Source organism: Muscardinus avellanarius, assembly GCF_963383645.1.
Source record: "Muscardinus avellanarius genome assembly, chromosome: 4".
Classification (NCBI taxonomy): domain Eukaryota; kingdom Metazoa; phylum Chordata; class Mammalia; order Rodentia; family Gliridae; genus Muscardinus; species Muscardinus avellanarius.
The window spans coordinates 18,734,894-18,754,957 of NC_137789.1; the positions used below are offsets into that span (position 1 = coordinate 18,734,894).

Below are 20,064 nucleotides of genomic sequence, written 5' to 3' on the forward strand. Positions count from 1 at the left end.
CTTAACTTTACTGGTGAAGGGTATAAATTTCTTGGGGTCTTTGTAATAAAGTGTCATTGGCTCAAGAAGCCTTTGTCCATGTCAGATTCTTTCCAAAAGCGTCGTCATTTAGGGACCTAAGGAGAATTTAGTTCCTAAAGGGAAAGAATCGCTGCAGATAAGATTCTGCAGTACTTCACCTGCCTTTTGCCCCATCTTTCTGAGGATTTGACCGGGAGCGAACAATAACAACCCGACTGAGCTTAGTCAGTGACAGTTTTAGTCCTGGGAAACTAAACCAGGGCCCCGTGCATCCGAGGAAAGCGCTCTGGCTCTGAGCGCTCCAGAACAGCGCACTTGGGATTCCCCATACGAAAAACCTAAAAGTTGGAATTATTAGCATGAATTTTATCATTCATCTTCATGCTGTGCAATGTAATTTTTTTTTTTTGGTGGTACTGGGGGTGGAACCCAGAGGCTTTCTACCTCCAGGCTATACTCCTAGACCTTTTTTATATTATATTTGGAAACAGGGCCTCACTAAGTAGCTGAGGCTGACTTCGAACCTGTGCGATCCTCCTGTCTCAGCCTCCCAAGTACGGGGATTACAAGCGTGCGCCACCACGCCCGGCTTACACTTTAATTCACTGTTGGCGCTGACCACCTGTTTAAGGGCTCAGTCCCGTAAGTTGGCCCTACTTCTGCCAACTGCAAGCGGTAGGTCCCTCCCAGCTTATCCGCACTTCTGTCTTCAGCTTTAAATCAGGGGCTCCCACAGCCCCTCTTCAGGTTCGATCATTTGCTTCCCTGGTTTATCGGTCTCAGGTAAACACTCCACTTACACCAACCAGTTAATGGTACAGAATCCAAAGGCACAGCCAGATGAAAAGGTGCACGGTGCATTCAGAAGGACCCAGAGCACTGGAGCTTCTGGAGCTGGAAAACACCCTCCTGGCCTGTGGAGGTGCGCACCAGCCTGCAACCGCACTGAATCCATGTGGGGTTTTATAGAGCTCTGTCCCTCCCGAGAGGGGGCTGAAAGCTGCAACCATCTACTGCCTCGTCTTTCTGATGACCAGGCCCCATTCTAAAGCTGTCTAGGCCTCCAGCCCAAAGTCATCTTCTTAGCATGCAAGAAGACCCTCCGGAGATCCCAGGTGTCCCTAAAACTGTGTCAGCAACCAGGAGATCAGGACTAAGAACAAGTATTAAAATTAAATGATGCCCCCATTGCTGCTATCACTTGGGAAGTTGCAAGGGTTTTAGGAGCTCTGTTCCCGGAACCAGGGACAAATATCAGTTATATCAATTACCTTATCAGACTCCCCTGGAACAATCTCCTCACGGCACCCCAGCTTTGTGTGGGTGCTGGAGTGGGGAACAGGAATGGTTCCCCACTAGTCCCATTCCCAAAGAACTGGGGTCGAAGGTTTTAGATGTCAGGAGTTGAGGAAGAGGTGGGTGAGCAGGTGCCTCCCAGAGCGAGCATCTCTTCGCCAGCTTAGAGACGTGTCCTATGAGTGCTGCATAGCTCTGGTTACAATCTGCCACTTGGGTTGCCGTGGTCTGGCCACATGGTCACCAGCAGGACCCTCCCTCCAGGTTGAGCGGAGCAGCTCGTTCTGCGGAGCCTCACCCTTTCTCCTGTGCTCAGAAAATGATGCTATTGCAGTTTGCTCTTCATTTTGTAAATATTACATGTTTGTTTAAAAAATCGGGTGAAAAATCAGAGAAGAAACAAGAAAGAAAATAAAGAGCAACGGAATGAAAGAAAAGACAAACACTTCCACTAGCCACGCCACTGGGTGGCCAGTGTTTTAAAATGTTGTTATGAGTTGGGCGCCAGTACATCTGAGACAGGAGGATCTCAGGTTCGTGGCCAGCCTCAGCTACTTAGTGAGGCTCTCAGCAACTTAGTGACATGACGTTGAAAATAGAGTTTGGGGAAATTGCGAAGGAGGCAAGCACCAACTAGATTATTAAAACGGCTTTAATCAAGAACCTGGCACCTTCAGGGAGTCAGCTGGCCGTGGGGGAAGGAACCGACAAGCCACGTGTCTGAAGACTCTGGCGTAGTACCAATCGGCCGGCGGAGTCACGTGGCGGAGCGGAAGTACTGATGTTTTATAGGCATGCTGATTCTCTCAGGACATCTGTAGTCTCGCGACCCCTGGAGTCTGTCTGGCAATGTTTGGAGTCTTGAGGCACCCGGATTCTTGCGATCTCCACTTGTGGCTTCCAGGGCTCCGCCTCTTGTCCTCGCTGTGGGATCACATAGGGGGACCCGACCTATCAAATGAGACCCTGTTTAACAATAAAGAATAAAAAAAAAAAATAGGGCTGGGGTGTAGCCTGAGTAAAATGTCCCTGGGTTCAACCCCCAGTACCACAAAAAACAATGTTGTTATGACCTTTCTGCTTTCTCTAGCATCTGAAGAGCTCAGAACTCTTTCCCCAGCCCTCCTCCCCAAGCCAGAGTTCTGCCCGGGACCCAGCACCCCCTGAGCAGGAGCACCGAACAGAGCTGGAAGGCATGATGTGAGGAGGCGCATGCAGGGACTGCACAGGGATGAATGCAGGGATGAGGCTCACACAGGAGGGTGGTAGAAGCTACTGCTGAAACGGTCCCTGGCGAGCTGGGTGCCTCCTGGCCTGGCTGCTCCCCCTGTCATGGCTGCTCTAAGCATGTCTCCCTGGCCCACTCAGGCACTACTCAGCCTGCTAGAGTGGATTCTGTTGTCTTCAATAAGCAAATAGTCAAAATGCATCATCCTCTGGGAGTCCACACATCACTCACCACCTCTTTTGCAGGACTCACCATAACATGGAATTGTGTGTTTATATACAGAATGTCTCTCGGTAAGGAAGGAGCTACGTGTGTCTGGTTTTCCTCTTCCGTCCAGTAGCTATTTCAGAAGCAGCACTTGGTAAATATCTATTAAGTGAGACATCTGGTCACCTCCCAGAAGCCTCTATGCTTAGGGAGACAGAATGGCCAGCTTCACCGCACCTGTGGACCAAGTAAACTGTATTCTTGTATGTGTGCTCTACACCACCCTGACTCTCGCTAACTGCCTCTTTTTACAGAAAAATATCAATATTCTAGAAGATTCAGGTTTGTACCCCTCTTTGGTACTAGTGATTTAAAGATCTTAAGGATGAAGCTGGGTGTGGTGGCGTCTGCATGTAATCCAGGACTTAGGTAAATGAGAGAGTAGGACTGCAGGTTTGAGGCCAGCCTCAGCAGCTTAGCGAGGTCTTCAGCAACTCAGTGAGATCCTGTTGTACAATAAATAGAAAATGGGGCTGGAGGTGCAGCTTAGAGGTAGAACGCCCCTGTGTTCAATCCCAGTAAAACACACACACACACACACACACACACACACACACACACATACACACGATTGTAAGGATGAATTTACTTACTGTGGTCAACACTGCTTCCAGTTGGTGAGCAAAGACTTGTTCCATGGTGTGTTTGTGTCCAAGTTTCTAAGCATAAAAAGACTCACAGGCTCATTGGAGCAAGTATATTCATTCATTCGCCCCATAATCGCTCAACCAGTGCCTGCCGTGTGTGTGTGTGTGTGTGTGTGTGTGTGTGTGTGTGTGTGTGTGTGTGTGAGGGTGTTAGAATGTCCTGGCTCTGGGACCCTGAGATTATTCTTTCCCAATAAACGCCACTTTGAGTCAGGTATGGTAATGTATAGTTGTAATCCCAGTGACTCGGAGGGCTGAGCCAGGAGGATCTGAACTTTGAGTACGGCCTAGGCAACCTAGTGAGATACTGCCTCAAAATAAAAAGGGTGGGGCTGGGCATGGTGGCTCATGCTTGTAATCCCAGCATTCTGGAGGCTGAGACAGGAGGATCGCAGTTCACAGACAGCCTCAACTACTACTTAGTGAGGCCCTTTGCAACTCAGTGAGACCTTGTTTCAAAATAAAGAATAAAAAATAGGGCTAGGCATGAAAAGATGTTCTACATCACTGGCCATCAGGGAGATGCAAATCAAAACTACACTGAGATTCCATCTAACCCCAGTCAGAGTGGCAAGCATAAAGAAATCAAATAACAACAAATGCTGGCGAGGATGTGGGGAAAGAGGAACTCTTTTACACTGTTGGTGGGAGTGCAAACTAGTTCAGCCACTATGGAGATCTGTGTGGAGATTCCTGAGAAAGGTGGAAATAGATCCACCATATGATCCAGCTATACCACTCCTGGGTATCTTTCCAAAGGTGTTGAATTCAGAGAACTACAGCAACATATGCATACCTATGTTCATAGCAGCACAATTTGTAATAGCCAAAATATGGAACCAACCCATATCTCCATCAACAGATGAATGGATAGCAAAACTGTGGGAAATACACACAATGGAATTCTATTCAGCCATAAAGAAGAACAAAATTATATCATTTGAAAGAAGATGGAAAGCCCTGGAGAACATTATGTTAAGTGAGATCAGCCAAGCACAGAAGGAGAAGATACATATATTTCCTCTAATATGCCCAAACTAGGAAACACAGAGGATACCAGTGGGACTCCAGATAATGGAGGGGAAATATCAGCAAAGTTTGAATGGAAAGATAGGAGAGGAGGAAGGCTGATCTTGATTAATGAGGGTCTACATCTGAATATGTGTAAAATTATGAATATGACATGGTTAACCTGGACCACCACTGGTGGGAGGGGGTAAGGGAAAACGGGGGCGGGGGGAGAGGGCACCAAAATATAGTTTAACTGTATACTATTTATGTTCAATAAAAAATTGTTAAAAGAAAAAAAATAAAATAACATAACATTAAAAAAATAGGGCTACGGGTGTCGCTCGGAGGTAGAAAGTCCCTGGGTTCCATCCCCAGTACTGCAAAATTAATTAATTATTAATTAATTAAATAAAATAAAAAGGGCGGGAATGCAGCTCCGTGGTAGAGCGCGCTGGTTTAATATGGCCAGTACTGTAATAAACCTGTGCTGCTTTGTCATGAAACTTCCTCCCTTTGGCCATTAGGCCGTTGCCTAAATTAATGGAAGTCTCTAAGCCTTAAATTATGAGCCAGGTTAAGTAACTCCGCCATAATGCAGTTGTGCAATTTCAGATACAAACGCTGCGTTTGAAATCTAGTCGCAGGCGTAGATTTTAGTGATAGGATTTGAAAGGACTGGTGCTTGGGCAGCCCAGCCCCTGTATACCTGGCTCTTCCAGCATTTAAAATCACACACCCATTAGCCTGCTGAAGGAGGAGCCGTGGCCCTGGTCCCCTCGCAGCCTGGGCTGACAGCAAGCTCGCTGTGACCTCTGCTTGGCTGTCACACCTGTTGCAACTGTGGGCCAGACACTCTCCTGATCTGGGTCTGAACTTGGAAGGGGCAGACCCAGCGCCAGCTCCATCTCTGGGGTGCTGGGACCGCACCTACCACCCCGTCTCACCTGTGAGCAGGGGCAGAGGGGGCCCTGCGGGGCAATGCTGTAACCCTTCTCTTCCAGCTAGGGCACTTGGAGAATGGACAGTGGCCTCAGAGTCCGTGCCCCGACATTCATGAAAAACCCCACCCTGCTAGGGAAACTGGAGCCTGCAAAACTTTAAAACTTTGGGACTGTGGAAAACCGACCTTCCTGGATCACACTGAACCTGAAGATCCTGGAAGTGAATCCATTACAGCTCCGCCCTCCAGGGGAGGCCAGCCTCTAGAGCAGACAGCGGTGCCTGAATACAAAACGAGGCCTCGCAGGGGCCCGGGCGGGGGCTCCGGTCGAGCAGGACTCAGACACAGTCTAGCAAGGCTGGCAGCAGGGGTGAGGCTCGGATGGATCCGGAATGTTTCCGACTATAGGCTGACTCATACCCCTGCGTCCACTCAGCAAGTAAAAAACGGGGGTGGGAGGACAGTGACCTTCCGCTGCCCTGGAGAGATGACAGAACTGCTGGCTCCAAGGAGGTCTCTTCACTCTTCATCACTGCTCCCGACCCCTGTACTTTCCCAGCTGGCTGCTCCCTCCTCTCCGGCTGTCACAGCCAGAATAATACTAGGAGACAGACTTGGGCGCGTGACCAAGCCCTGGAGGGAAGGGGGCCGCCTGGGAACCCTCCCTGTTCCCCAAAGCCCGGGACAGAGGGGGATCCCTGCAGGCCTTCCTCCCAGTCTCCTTCCCCCAAACCTCGCCCTTGGCCCAGCTCCTGTCTCCCTGGATAATTTAATTTAAGCAGAGAGCTGCGGAAGGGGGACGGGAGTTGCAGTGCACACAGATTTGGAACCCAATCCTCCGGACGTCCCTCCAGCTGGAGCGGCCACGGCAGGGACCAGATGGGCCCACGCTGGCTGGGATCCCTGCCAAACAGATGGGGAAGGAGCCGCAGGGCGTGGGGGTGCTGGGAGAGGTCGGGGCTCCGATGGCTGAGTCAGCCGGGCTTCTGGTCTGTGCTTCAGGTAGATTAGATAATTCCTTAAACAGAGGCTTCACCCTGGGGCAAGCCAGCAAACCTGCCAGAGGCCAGGAAAGAAAGTGTTTTTTTTGGCTGCCAGCAAGCTCTGCAGACTCCATCTTCTCACACGTGCACAAGACGGTTCCAGCATTTGCTGCCAATTGGGGTGAACTAGAAGACCTGGAGCAGCTAAGGATGCTGTAACCCAGTACCACAGACCAAGGGGCTCAAAGACAGAGACTAATTAGTGCTGGAGGTTGGACGGCCAAGATCCAGGTGGCGGCAGGGGTGGTTGGTCCCTTCCCCTTCCCTCCCTCCCTTCTCTCCTCCCTTTGCTTTCTTGGGTTAAACTCTTTGAACTATACCATGTGCGTGTGTGTGTGTGTGTGTGTGTGTGTGTGTGTGTGTGTGTTACTGGAGATTGAACTCAGGGGCTTTCTACTTCCAAGCTATACCCCCAGCCCTATTTTATTTTTATTTTGAAGCAGGGTCTAAGTTGTAGAGGGCCTTGCTAAGTTGCTGAGGCTGGCTGTGAACCTGTGATATTCCTGTTTCAGCCTCCCAAGTATTGGGATTACAGATATGAGCCACCATGCCTGGCAAAACAAAACAAAAATTAAATAAATAGAAAACAGAGCCGGGCGTGGTGGCGCATGTTTATAATCCTAGCGCTTGTGAGGCTGAGACAGGAGGATCGCACAGGTTTGAAGCCAGCCTCAGCTACTTAGGGAGGCTCTCAGCAACCTAATGAGACCCTGTTTCCCAATAAAATATAAAATATTAGGTCTGGGAGTATATCCCAGAGGTAGAAAGCCCCTGGGTTCCACCCCCAGTACCACCACCAAAAGAAAAAAAAACCCCGAAAACAAACAAACAAAAAAACGAAAACAGAGCGTGGTGGCGCACGCTTATAATACTAGTACTTGGAAGGTTGAGACAGGAGGATCACAGGTTCGAGGACAATCTCAGCAAGTAGTGAGACTCTCATCAACTTAGCGAGACCTTGTTTCCAAATAAGAAAATCAGTCTGGGAGTGTAGCTTTTAGGGAGAATGAGTCTGGGTTCAATTTTCAGTACCACAAAAAATAAATAAAGAAAGAAAACAGGAGTGGGAGTATAGCTCAAAGGTATGCCTCTGAATTTAACAACATATATACATATATACATATACATGTATACATATATATGTATATACATCTATATATGTGTGTGTATATATATGTATATATATCTATATATGTGTATATAGATATATAGGCGGTACTGGGGTTCCTGGAAGCCCCTCTACTTCCAGCTACACTCCCAGACCTATTTCATATTTTTATTTGGAAACAGAGTCTCATAAGCCAGCGCGGCTGGCTTCGAACCTGTGAGATCCTCCTGTCTCCACCTCCCAAGCGCGGGGATTACAAGCGTGCGCCACCACGCCCGGCAATGCCTCTGAATTTAATTTCCAGTACCAAAATTAAAAATAAATAAGTAACACTTTTCATGTTATGCTCATTTTTCAAATCTATAAATTTATGATTTTTTATTAAATACTTATAAAAGTAATGACATGTCCATTTAGAAGAAAATTATGACACTCAGAGCCTTATGGTCATAGGAAAAAAATGTCAATTCATGTATATATTTGTATTACTGAGAGGCACACTCTGATCGATAGAAGCACTCAAACATAAATTATGTATTATATAAAGATAAAAATCTGTGTGTGGGGGGGAGCAGAATGAAAATATGAGTTCAAGGGAGAAATTAAACAAAGTTTCCAAATGTAAAAGAGGAATTTATTTGTGTATATTCCAGAATGGATCATATTTTGTATGAAATTCATGGGGTATTTAGGTTTCATTCAGTACATTTTATTTTTTAAATTTTTTTAAATTTTTTAATTTTTTGGTGGTACTGGGGTTCCTGGAACTGGGTGGTACTGGGGTTCTACCTCCAGGATACACTCCCATGGGCTACACTCCCAGACCTATTTTTTTACCTTTTTATGTGGAAACAGGGTCTCTTAAGCCAGCGAGGCTGGCTCCAAACCAGCACGATCCTCCTGTCTCCGCCTCCCAAGTGCCGGGATTACAAGTGTGCGCCACCACGCCCGGCTACATTTTAAAATGTTGTATACTAGCTGCCCGAGGTGTCTCACGCTCCTAACCCCAGCATTCGGGAAGCGGCGGAGACAAGAGGATCCGGGTTCGCGACCAGCCTCAGCTACTTAGTGAGGTCCTTTGCAACTCAGTGAGACCCTGTTTCCAGATAAAGAATAAAAAATAGGGCTGGGGGTGTAGCTCGGAGGTAGAATGTCCCCTGAGTTCCATCCCCAGTACTGCCAGAAAAAAATAAAAATATAAATTAAATGTTGTATACTCACTTTTTAAATTAGCATTTAGAAGATCCTGGAACTACATCTTTGCCACTGCTGAATTTATAATGAGTAGATTTGGACAAGATTGTGGAAGGCGCGCACAGGTGTTCTTCACAATCACTTTAGGGGATGCACACCAGGAAAAAAACATTGGGAAACTGCCAGTGGGGGGGTGATGGCTGGAAACTGGGGGGTTCACCTCACCTCTTTGAACTAGTTTGCACATCTGCGAGGAAAGGGCGTTAGTATTTGACCCCTTCAGGCCACTGGAGAGAGAGAGGCGCTTTTGTAATCTCAGCATTTGGGAGGCTGAGACAGGAGTTCCATCCCTAGTACAGCAAAACAACAGCAGCAACTAGGATTGATGTTTATTACATGATAAGATGGAAACTGCATGATTAGAGGCAGAGGCAGATAAAGGCTAACAATATAACTATTAATTAATTTATTGACTGTGGTACTAGAGATTCTATCCAGGGGCATTCTATCTCTGAGCTATATCCCCAGCTTTATTTTGAAACAAGTTCCCATTAAGTTGTTGAGGGCCTCACTAAGTTGCTGAGGCTGGCCTTGAACCTGCAATCCTCCTGTCTCAGCCTTCCAAGTACTAGAATTACAGGCACCTGGCTCTACACTTTATTTTTGGACAGTTTTAGATTCATAGAAAAATTGCAAGAATTACTAAGCCTTTCCATTGAGTCCACACCCACTTTCCCATAGTATCCGCATCTTACATTGGAATCCTGTATTTATTACAATTAATGGATGCTAACTAAGGCCCATCTTGATTCAGCTTTCCTTAATCCTCACCAAGCATTTTTTTTTTTTTTTGCATCCCAGGATGGCACCTGAGGTTCCACACAACACTGAAAGGCTGTGTTTCCTTAGGTTTGCCTGACTGTGACCGTTTCTCAGACCTCCCTTGTTTTTTATGCCCTGACAGTTTGGAAGTGCGCCAGCCAGGTATTTTGCCGGATGTCCCTTCATGCTGGAATCTGGAATTTGGCTGTTTTCTAGGATGGGGACTTTTCACTGAATACCTGAACCATGTTAATCTGTTACCTATTTAAATATTTTGCCTTTTCTTCTTTGCTTATTTTGTACTTGGAAACTGAGCCCAGGGTCATTCTACCTCTGAGCTATAGTCCCAGCTCTATATTATTTTACATTTTGAAACTGGGTCTCCATATGTTGCTGAGGGCCTCACTAAATTGCTGAAGCTGGTCGGGAAAACTTCGATCCTCCATGCCCAGCTCAATTTAAACATTTAAACTGGCCGGGCATGCTCATGCATGTTTATAATTTCAGTACTTGTGAGGCCGAGACAGGAGGATCACAGGTTCATGTCCAGCCTCAGCTACTTAGTGAGACCCTGTTTCAAAATAAATAATAAAATAGGGCTAGGGGTATAGCTGGGAGGCAGGATGTTCATGGGCTCAATCCCCGTTACCGCAAAAATAAAATAAAATGAATAAATAAGTTTTTAAGTTGATTAAAGACAACTTGCAGGACTGGGAAGAAGAGGAGGGAGAAGGAAAAGAAGGATGAGGAGGAGGAGGAGGAGGAGGAGGAGGAGGAGGAGGAGGAGGAAGGGGAAGGGGAACCGAGGTGATGAGGAAAAGGAAGATGAAGAGAAAAATGAGGAAAGAGAGCCGGGCGTGGTGGCGCACGCTTGTAATCCCAGTGCTTGGGAGGCTGAGACCGGAGGATGGTACAGGTTCGAAGCCAGCCTCACTTACTCATTTTACTTTATTTTTGCAGTACTGGGGATTGAGTCCATGAACATTCTACCTCCCAGGCTGTTCCAGAGCAGGAAACCCCAGAACAGGCGCTTCTCACCTACTGGCCTTTGCATGGATATATCCCCTTCCCTTCCCTTCCCTCCTCCTCCTCCTCCTCCTCCTCCTCCTCCTCTTCTTCTTCTTCTTCTTCTTCTTCTTCTTCTTCTTCTTCTTCTTCTTCTTCTTCTTTTTGTTCTTGTTCTTCTTGTTCTTCTCCTTCTTCTCCTTCTCCTTCTCCTCCTCCTCCTCCTCCTCCTCCTCCTCCTCCTCCTCCTCCTCCTCCTCCTCCTCCTTCTTCTTCTTCTTCTTCTTCTTCTTCTTCTTCTCTCTCTCTCTCTCTCTCTCTCTCTCTCTCTCTCTCTCTCTCTCTCTGTTTCCCCCAGTACCTAGGATGGAACCCAGAGGCATTCTACCTCCAGGCTACACTCCTAGCCCTATTTTTTTATTCTTTATTTTGAAACAAGGTCCCACTGCATTGCAAAGGGCCTCACTAAGCAGCTGCTGTCCTCGAACCATGATCCTCCTGTCTCAGCCTCCCAAATGCTGGGATTACAAGCGTGTGAAACCACGCCCGGGTTCTCCATTTTAGTTTTTCGTGTATCTCACAGAGTGAGTGTGCAAATACTATCAAATATAAACCCTTTACCGCAACAGCACACAGATTCTGCAGTTCTTTCTTCAGTGATTTACTGTGGCCATGTGAGCCTTTCTTGTTCTTGTTTACAGCCCAGACAGACGGCCGTCCCTGCGGCCTGTTGACTCTTACCCTCGATCATGGACACTTGGGCAGTTTCCGGTTTTTGCTGTTCTGACTTCACGTTATAACCATGGAGGAGTGTGTTAATCTGTTGGATAACTTGCCAGTCCACAAACTTCTAGCCCCTCCGGCGCGGCTCTTTGTAACTGCGGTGAACAATGCAGCTGGGATTCAATCCAGGGACACTGGGCGCCTCATCAGCCTGGAGACCTGGGTGAACCCGCAGACAGAGCGCGGTCCGCAAGGCGACCAGACCCTGGAGCAAAATAAAGAACAAAAAATGGCCAGGCGTGGTGGCGCACGCTTGTAATCCCCGTGCTTGGGAGGCTGAGACAGGAGGATTGCACAGGTTCGAAGCCAGCCTCAGCTGGCTTTAAGAGACCCTGTTTCCAAATAAAATATAAAATAGGTCTGAGAGTATAGCCCGGAGGTAGAAGGCCCCTGGGTTCCAAAAAAGTCTGGAGTTGAAGCTCCAGAATGCCCCTGGGTTCAATTCCCAGTACTGCAAAAATAATAATAAAGATAAAGATATATCTTTTTTCCCAGCAGGGCGTAATGGCCCACACCTGTAATCCCAGTATTTGGGAGGTTGAGACTGTAGGATCTCAGGTTCGAGGTCAGCCTCTGCAATTTACCAAGACCCTGTTTCAAAAATAAAAATAAAATAAAATAGGGCGGTGGTGTGGCTTGGAGGTAGAATGCCCTTGGGTTCATTCTCAGTACCAAACAAGATCTCTCCCCCCAGCAGTATGTAAGAAAAAAATTTCAGATAAGTAGAAAAGTTGACTGAATTGTACAGTGAGTATCCGTCTGCCCACCTAGGGCTACATAAATATCTGCTTATACTCGCTGTGGCCCTAGTCTACACCTCCCTGTCCCCAAGTCCCTCTGGATGCACCACCAGCCTGCGGTTTCAGTCCATGGCCCTGGACGCTTCTGCGGATGGGTCCTTGCCTAGGGTTCAATTCACAATTTTTACAGGTAAAATTAGGATACGGCGAAATATACAATGTTCAGCGTGCCTTAGGAGGCTTGATTTTAGACGGCAGGTCAGGGAGGTTCCCATTTGTGGCGGGGACACAGATTCCTTTAGGTGGATGTAGTTTACCTACACCAAGTGCAGGGTGGGGCAGGGCAGGAGGGGTTGAGGCTCCCAGGGCGAGGCTCCCGGGGCGGAGGCTGTGGCTTTGGGGGTGGTTTCTGAGCCCGGACTCGTCTTAGAGGACGGGCCTGGGCCGGGGGCTCGGGGTCTGCGGGCTGCGCTTGCACATCGTCTCCCTTAGGCTCCCTCCCCGGCCCAGTCCTCGAGGCTAGGACTGTCCCCGTGAACGTAACACCAGGACAGAACCAGGAACACAGTAGGTGCATAATAAATGTTTCACACGATCACAAGTGTGCCAACGCTTTGGAAACATTATACAAAAATAAGAGTCCAAAAACAGTAGAAAGAATTCCTCTGTCCGGTGTTTCCGCTAGCTAGTGCAGAGTTGGCAAGCCAATCGCAATGTGTACGGGGTTGATCCCACCCGGTTGCAGCCACCCTGGACTAGGAACCCGCTAAAGAGAAATCAAACTGGGTCTTCTGAGCATGCGCAATGCGCCCGCGCATCAGCCTCATTAGGCTACAGCCGGAAGCAACGCTTAGGTGCCTCGTTAGCGCAGTAGGTAGCGCGTCAGTCTCATAATCTGAAGGTCGTGAGTTCGAGCCTCACACGGGGCACAATACTTTTGTCCCGTTCTCATCGTGGCAGCGAAAGCGGATTTTATTTGCTTGTCTGAATCTGGGGCTGAGGATAAGAAGCAACACCGGGAAGAACTTGCCAGCTCCAGTGGGCAGGAACGGAGCCCGGGAGGCCGGCCGCGGACCCTGGAGTCCGAGCGCCGCGGGAGGAGTTGGGGTCGTGCTCGGGCTGGGCCGGGAAGGGGTCCCCGGGGTCAGCGGGCGGCGCAGGGGCCCGAGCTGAGTCGGCCCGTGAACTCGCCGCACTTGCTGTTCCCGAGTTTCCCGTAATTAGTGAAAGATTAACTTTCTGAGAATTCTGAAAGCCTTTCTCCCTTTCACGCAGATCAGATAGTTAAACGAGTCGTGCTAGCCATCACTCGCTGTGTCGCCCCGCTCTGCGGCCCGGGGTAACCGCGGCAGTACTTCAAGTTTCCCAGCCTGGCTCTGTCTGGGGAAATAGCCTAACTCAGTGCCCCCATGCCGAAGTGAAGATTCTGCCTTCGCGTGGGGGTTGGGGGTGCGGGTAGGGGGTTCTGGGGATTGAACTCAGCGGCATTCGACCTCCCAGCGACACTCCCTGCCCTTTTTGTTTTTATTTTTATGTATTTATATATTTACTTTGCAATATTGGGGATAGAACCCAGGAGAATTCTACCTCAGAGCCCCTTGCCCTATTTTTTATTCTTTATTATGAAACAGGGTCTCACTAAGTTGTGAAGGCCCTCACTAAGTAGCTGAGGCTGGCCCCAAACCTTTGATCCTCCTGTCTCAGCCTCCCAAATACTGGAATTACAAGCGAGTACTGGCAGTTATATTTTTATTATTATTATTTTTGCGGGGGTTGTTTGTTTTTTTTTTCTGTACTGGGGATGGAACCCAGGGGCATTGTATCTTTGAGCTACATCCCCAGCCCTATTTTTAGTCTTTTTATTTTTATTCTTTTTTTCTTTTTTCTTTTTATTTATTTATTTTGCAGTACGGGAGGTGGAACCCAGGAGCACTGTACCTCTGAGCTACACCCCCAGCCCTATTTTTTAGTCTTTTTATTTTTTTAAACAGGGTCTCACTGAATTGCAAAGGCCCTCGCTAAGTAGCTGAGGGTGTCCAAGAGCTGTGATTCTCCTGTCTCAGCTTCCCAAGTATTGAGATTACAGGTGTGTGCCACAATGCCCAGCAGATTCTGCCATTTTTCCGTGTAAATTTATTCCAATTATTCAGGTACTGGGAAAATAACCACTGGTTAGTCACAGCCCTCTTTATCCACTATAATTTGAACTTGGCCTGACTCCTTGAATCACCTGGCCCCAGAGCCCTGACTTGCCTTGGTAGGCCTGAGTAATGGGTCAGTCTAGTAATCCCTGTTCAATCTGGGTGTCTCTTCGTGCACAATCACTCACGTAAAGGGCCACTGGACCCCGGAACAGCTTAAGGAGCCCTTCCCGCATGCTCAAGGGCTGCAGCAAGCTCTTCCCTCAGGGGACCAGGCCTCCCTTCAACCAAGCAGCTTTGCGGCTCTGAATGACTAAGTACAAACTGTGTGGCGGGCTTGGCTCACCGTCGCAGTGACTCAAGTGGGCTTTTGGCCATGAGGTCTGGTGCTTTTCCTGTCACATACTGAAGCAACGTTTTAGTAGGCTGCCATCTGTTTCATTGTTAGGGACACGATAATCAATTGCTGATCCCCTTAGCACCCCCACCTGGGCATTTGCCTTGCAGCGTGTGTGGCTTTCGTCTGTAAATGGTTGTCCTTGGTCGTTGAACGCTGCCCACTTGGCCTCTAATACCGCAGGATCCCATCGCCAGTGGTGGCCTCTCTCAGCCGCGGGGCCAGCCGAGGACGACCATGGAGCTTTCTGGGAGGCAGAGGCTTCCTCACTTCCGGTTAGGGTTTAGATCTGCAGTGTCCCCCAAAGCTCGTGTGTTGAAGCCGGGCCTCCAGGGCAGCAAGGTTCAGGAGTGGGGTGTGGCTGGAGGTGGTGTGGTCACTTGAGGTGTGCCATGAATGTTACGGTTTACATGGTGCTGAGGGCTCTTTTTCTTATTCAATTAAAGTTGGTTGAATAGAAAAATTAAAACTAATAGGCAGCTCGGTGCAACTTTATCACAAAATCAGAAGGAAATAGAGAAGGAAAAGAAGCATGCTGGCATGAATGCTGCAGAGTCCGAAAATGAATCTTGGACCCCTTTTGGGGACCCAGCCTTTATCTAGATTTTGTATTGGTATCTTTCTTATCAGTGTTACCACAGCAATGGGCTAGTAACTTCTTAGGCAGGTGGTGCCTCTTTGTCTCTGGACAATGTACTTACTAAGCGCAGGGGTCAAGGATCTACCTGGCCTTTGCCTCTATTGTATTGGGCAGCTTCGGAAAAGCATGTGGAGTTACCTTTCCTACACCCAGGCCTGGTCACAGAGGAGAGGAGGTAAACAGGCACTGATTGCCTCTCTATAGTTTTAGGGCTAAAGGCTGCAATTGACTCTAAGGCTTTTACTATAGGTTAATGATTAGAATGAAGGGCAAAGACAGAGAGGAGAACTCTGCACTGTAACAGCTGCCGCCCTCCCTGCCTGAGCGCCTGCGCAGCACGCAAGTCCTGACTACTTTTTACATGTTTGAAATGAATACCAAAGCAATTGTCCAGTGCTAGCACATGAGGACTGTATGTGTCCCTTTCTTCTCCTCCTCCTCCTCCTCCTTCTATTCTTCTTCTTCTTCTTCTTCTTCTTCTTCTTCTTCTTCTTCTTCTTCTTCTTCTATTCTTCTCCTCCTCCTCCTCCTATTCTTCTTCTTCTTCTTCTTCTTCTTCTTCTTCTTCTTCTCCTCCTCCTCCTCCTCCTCCTCCTCCTCCTCCTCCTCCTCCTCCTCTTCTTCTTCTTCTTCTTCTTCTTCTTCTTCTTCTTCTTCTTCTTCTTCTTCTATTCTTCTCCTCCTCCTTCTATTCTTCTTCTATTCTTCTCCTCCTCCTTCTATCTTCTTCTTCTTCTTCTTCTCCTCCTCCTCCTCCTCCTCCTCCTCCTCCTCCTCCTCCTCCTCCTCCTCTTCTCTCTTTCTCTGCCTTGAGCTCAGTGGCTTCTCTCCATCACGCCCTGTTACCCCGGGATTTTTGCCTTGGGCTGGGCTGCCCAGGGACTGACCCTCTGAAACCATGAGCCAAAGAAGTCTTTCCTCCTCTACGGTGTTCTTCTCAAGTACTTTGGTAGCAGCAACTAAAAGATAACTAACACCGTTTCTTAATGAAGAGTCTTAGGCCGAGAGCAGAGTTGGGGGCATATATGATATGGGCCACATCAGCCCATATCACAGGGCTGAATGTGATAAATCTCTGCATTCCTGTCTTCCCAAGCCTTGCATACCTTAATCTACAGCCATCATGCCAGCGAAATTCTGGCATCTCAGAGCCATTGAACAGAGGCCAGTATCGAGCCCACATTTGTTGACCAACCAAGCAAGCTGCGGTGCCGCTTCCATTGCATGAGAGCGCAGGTTATGCACCTCAACACTCTTCAGCGCCTGCGCGGCCTGGCCTGGATCTGGGCATTTGCCTTGCAGTGTGCATGGCGCTTGGCGGTCAACAGAGGGCGCTGGAGGGCCACTGCCGGAGTTAGGACGGTCCACCGTGCTGACTCTGGCTCCTGCTTTACAGTCCCTGGGGGTGAGTACAGTCTGCTCCTGCCTCCACAGTTGTAGCCCGATCGCCCTCCACTGCAGTCCTCCGAGCCCACTGGCGTGTTCCAGGTATCGAGCCAGGAGCACCCTGGCTGCCCTGAGCGCCTGCTCACCAGCTTGGGTTTGCGGGTGTCTGAGAGCTGTTTCCTGTGGTTCTGCATGGATGGGCCACACTGCACCCTGATGACTCCTGACACTGGGATTCTCCAGGCCCTTTCATCCAGCTTTGAAGTTTCCTGCTGCCCGGCCTCGGGCAGCTGTCCAGGACAACCCTGAATGGGGACCGGTGCACTAGCCACCCATAGGTCTGACCCTGAGCCTCAGGGAGGCAGGGATGCCCTTCCAAGCACCCATGGCCTGGAGTACCGTTAGAGTTCTCTTTGCAATGTTACTCTTTCTTCCCATCACAATTTGTTATTATTTTTTTTTACAGTACTGGGTCTGGAACCCAGGGGCATTCTACCTCTGAGCCACACCCCCAGCCCTATTTTTTATTCTTTGTTTTGAAACAGGGTCTCACTGAGTTGTAAAGGGCCTCAGTAAGTAGCAGAGGCTGTCTGCGAACTGCAATCCTGTCTCAGCCTCCTAAATGCTTGGATTCCAAGTGTGCACCACCTTGCCCGGCTTCCCGATCACAGCTTAATGTCTTTGTATTCCACCTTCCCTGCCCAGGGAAGATGTGTGGCTTGCCGCCTGCTTGGACCACCGCATCGATGTTAATCACTGCATTCAGAATCTCGAGGTGCAAGCCTCATGCAGTCCTTGCTGCACCAGCTGCGGAAAGGCTAATCTCAAGTCTTGCTTGACATCGGAGAATTTACACTGGAGAAAAACTCTTGTGAATGTAAATAAACATGAAAAGGCCCCTCAGCAAGTTAATAACCCTTTCAACACCATTTAACTCACAGGAAAGAAACTCAAGTGTCCTTGACTGTGGAGAGATTTAGTGAAAATCCAGTATTTAGCTCACATTGTACAGTTTCCACAAGACAGAAACCTCATGAACTGCCAAGACATCCTGCTGCCTCGGCATCTATGTGTTGAGACCCCCCACTCCACATAGTTAATCGGCAAAAAGCCCCGAGAAAGAGGTATCGTCTCTGGCCAAAATATCCCCCACTTTTACCCTTCATGACTATTAATGATTCCTTTTAACTTTCTACACGAATTGCTCCGGTGATGTGAAATTAGGACTATGAAATTGAGTCCGTGGAAATAAAATCTCTAATAATTTGTCTAAACGTCCTTGGCTTTGCTCAATAGTAAGGAAAAAACTGGCCAGAACTCAGATGCTGTGATAAGCATTCCAGCTGCAGCAATCACAGAGGGTCTCCGACCCTCACTCCTATCACTAGGTTAAGCTATTAACTCCAGTAACCGATAGCTCAGTTTAAGGAAACTTTGTTTACCCTTGAGATCCTGCCTAGAGACAGAGAAGATAAAATTTTGTGTGTGACTTCGAAGCAATTTAGTTGATGAACAACTTAGTTGCCAAAATACAATAGAGCCAAGGAGAAAGATTGTTGACCTTTACGCCCAGTGTGAGCGTTCTCCCGAGACAGGGAGAATGCTGCATGGCTAGAAATGAAAATGACAAAATAAAGGACAGATATTCTAAATATATATGTATGAAGGAAAGGAAATACCATAAGAGTAAGAAAGCACTTTTTCATGAAGAAGAGCTTATCATAAGAATGTCCCGACTGGGAAAGAAAGGAATTGGAAAGTTAGAAGCAGGTTGCAGAGGGTTTGTGATAAGGAAATGGATTATTAGAGACCAATAGGCCTTTAATAGGCTTTTTGTCTAAAAAAGAGTGTTCAGCAGTTAAGGAAATACATCTGACAACTAAATCCAAGAACTTCATGGTGTTATTTGTGGTGTCTTATTTGCCAAGCTGTGTTGTGAGTTTTTGTAAGCTTTCAGACTTCAGAAGGCAAGGCGGATGAGATCTGAGAGACGCCCATCGCATCTCCCTGGACCGCCACATCTCCCCATGCTTGTCATATGGATATAGATGGAAACTTCAAAAAAGAAAGCAAAAGAAGATTCCATGAGAAGGCGTATTCTCCAAGCCCTGGGCCTTGGGCGTGCCTGTATTGCCTTTGGAATTTACCTTTGGACCTGCCCTGCTGCAATATCGGAAGAAAGATCCGGAGCTTATCTCCTAAATGCTGGACTAGTCATTTACTTTGTTTATATGTAATTCACTATTGTTTTGCTGTGATTGCCCCCCTTCCCTTTCTTTTTTCTCCTATTATTAATCTCACTGGTGAAGGGTATAAATTTTTCGGGGTTTTTGTAATAAAGTGTCATTGGCTCAAGAAGCCTTTGTCCACCTCAGATTCTTTCCCAAGCGTCGTACCTAAAAAACTTAGGGAATTCATAGAGGGGAAGGAATTGCTGCAGATAAGTTTCTGCAGAACTCCACCTGCCTTTTGCCCCATCTTTCTGAGGATTTGACCGGGAGCTGACAATAACGACCCAACTGAGATTAGTCGGCGACAATGAACATAACGAACATGAAAAAGCTTTGATATTATTTATTCTTTGGTATTGGGCTCAAACCCAGGGCAGTCTCTATCTTCAAGCTACATCTCTGGCCCTTTTATTTTTTTATTTTTGAAATGGGGTCTCTAAGGTACAAATGGTCTAAGGAGCTGAGGCTGGCCTTGAACCTGTCTCAGCTTGGCCAAGTACTGGGATTACAGACACCTCTACGAAGCCCAGATGAAAAGGTCTTTAGAGACTGCTTCTGTCACAAAGGCAAAAGAGAATTCAAGAGAGATTTTTCAAATGTAGCAGTGTGTGAAGAACTTTCACCCAAACCTGCCCTTATTCATTCCAGAGAATTCACATTATAAAGAAACTGGGTTAGCTGGGTGTGGTGGTGCACACTTGTAATCCCAGCATTTGGGAGGCTGAGACAGGAGGGTATCGGTTCCTGGGCAGCCTCAGCTACTATTTTATGAAGCCCTTTGCTATTGAGTGAGACCCTGTTTCAAAATAAAGAATAAAAAATAGGGTTAGGGGTGTAGTTTGGAGGTAGAATGCCCCTGGGCTCCACCCACCTCCCCATATCAACAACAACAACAAAAACTTGGGTTAAGACTGGGGCTAAAATATAAGAAAGAGATGTATACCAGAAATGTATTCTACATATTTCAATAAATGTGATAACCTTAGAAATATCAACCAAACATTTATGAAGAGATCTGGCCTTGTCGTTTGAAGTCTGCCAAGGCAGTGACTTTATCAAAATTATTATTGGGAGAAATGGAGGCTCAGAGAAAAATGGAAGAATATGGTTTAAAAGAATTTCTTCATTTGGTTGAGAGTACTAATAACTTGCTTTCACTGGAAG

The 20,064-nt window shown here is 47.6% G+C and overlaps 1 protein-coding gene across 1 annotated transcript in view; it reads right to left on the reverse strand.

Annotated features, from left to right (window-relative positions):
- Window positions 1–16,539: 16,539 nt before the first annotated feature.
- Window positions 16,540–20,064, reverse strand: part of TBC1D31 (TBC1 domain family member 31) — a gene marked incomplete at both ends in the record, with an annotated part of 71,191 nt that continues 67,666 nt past the window's right edge. The window contains one exon of the mRNA XM_080694722.1: window positions 16,540–16,974. Within this exon, the coding sequence (XP_080550848.1) occupies window positions 16,540–16,974 (435 nt within the window). The remainder of the gene's footprint in view (window positions 16,975–20,064) is intronic.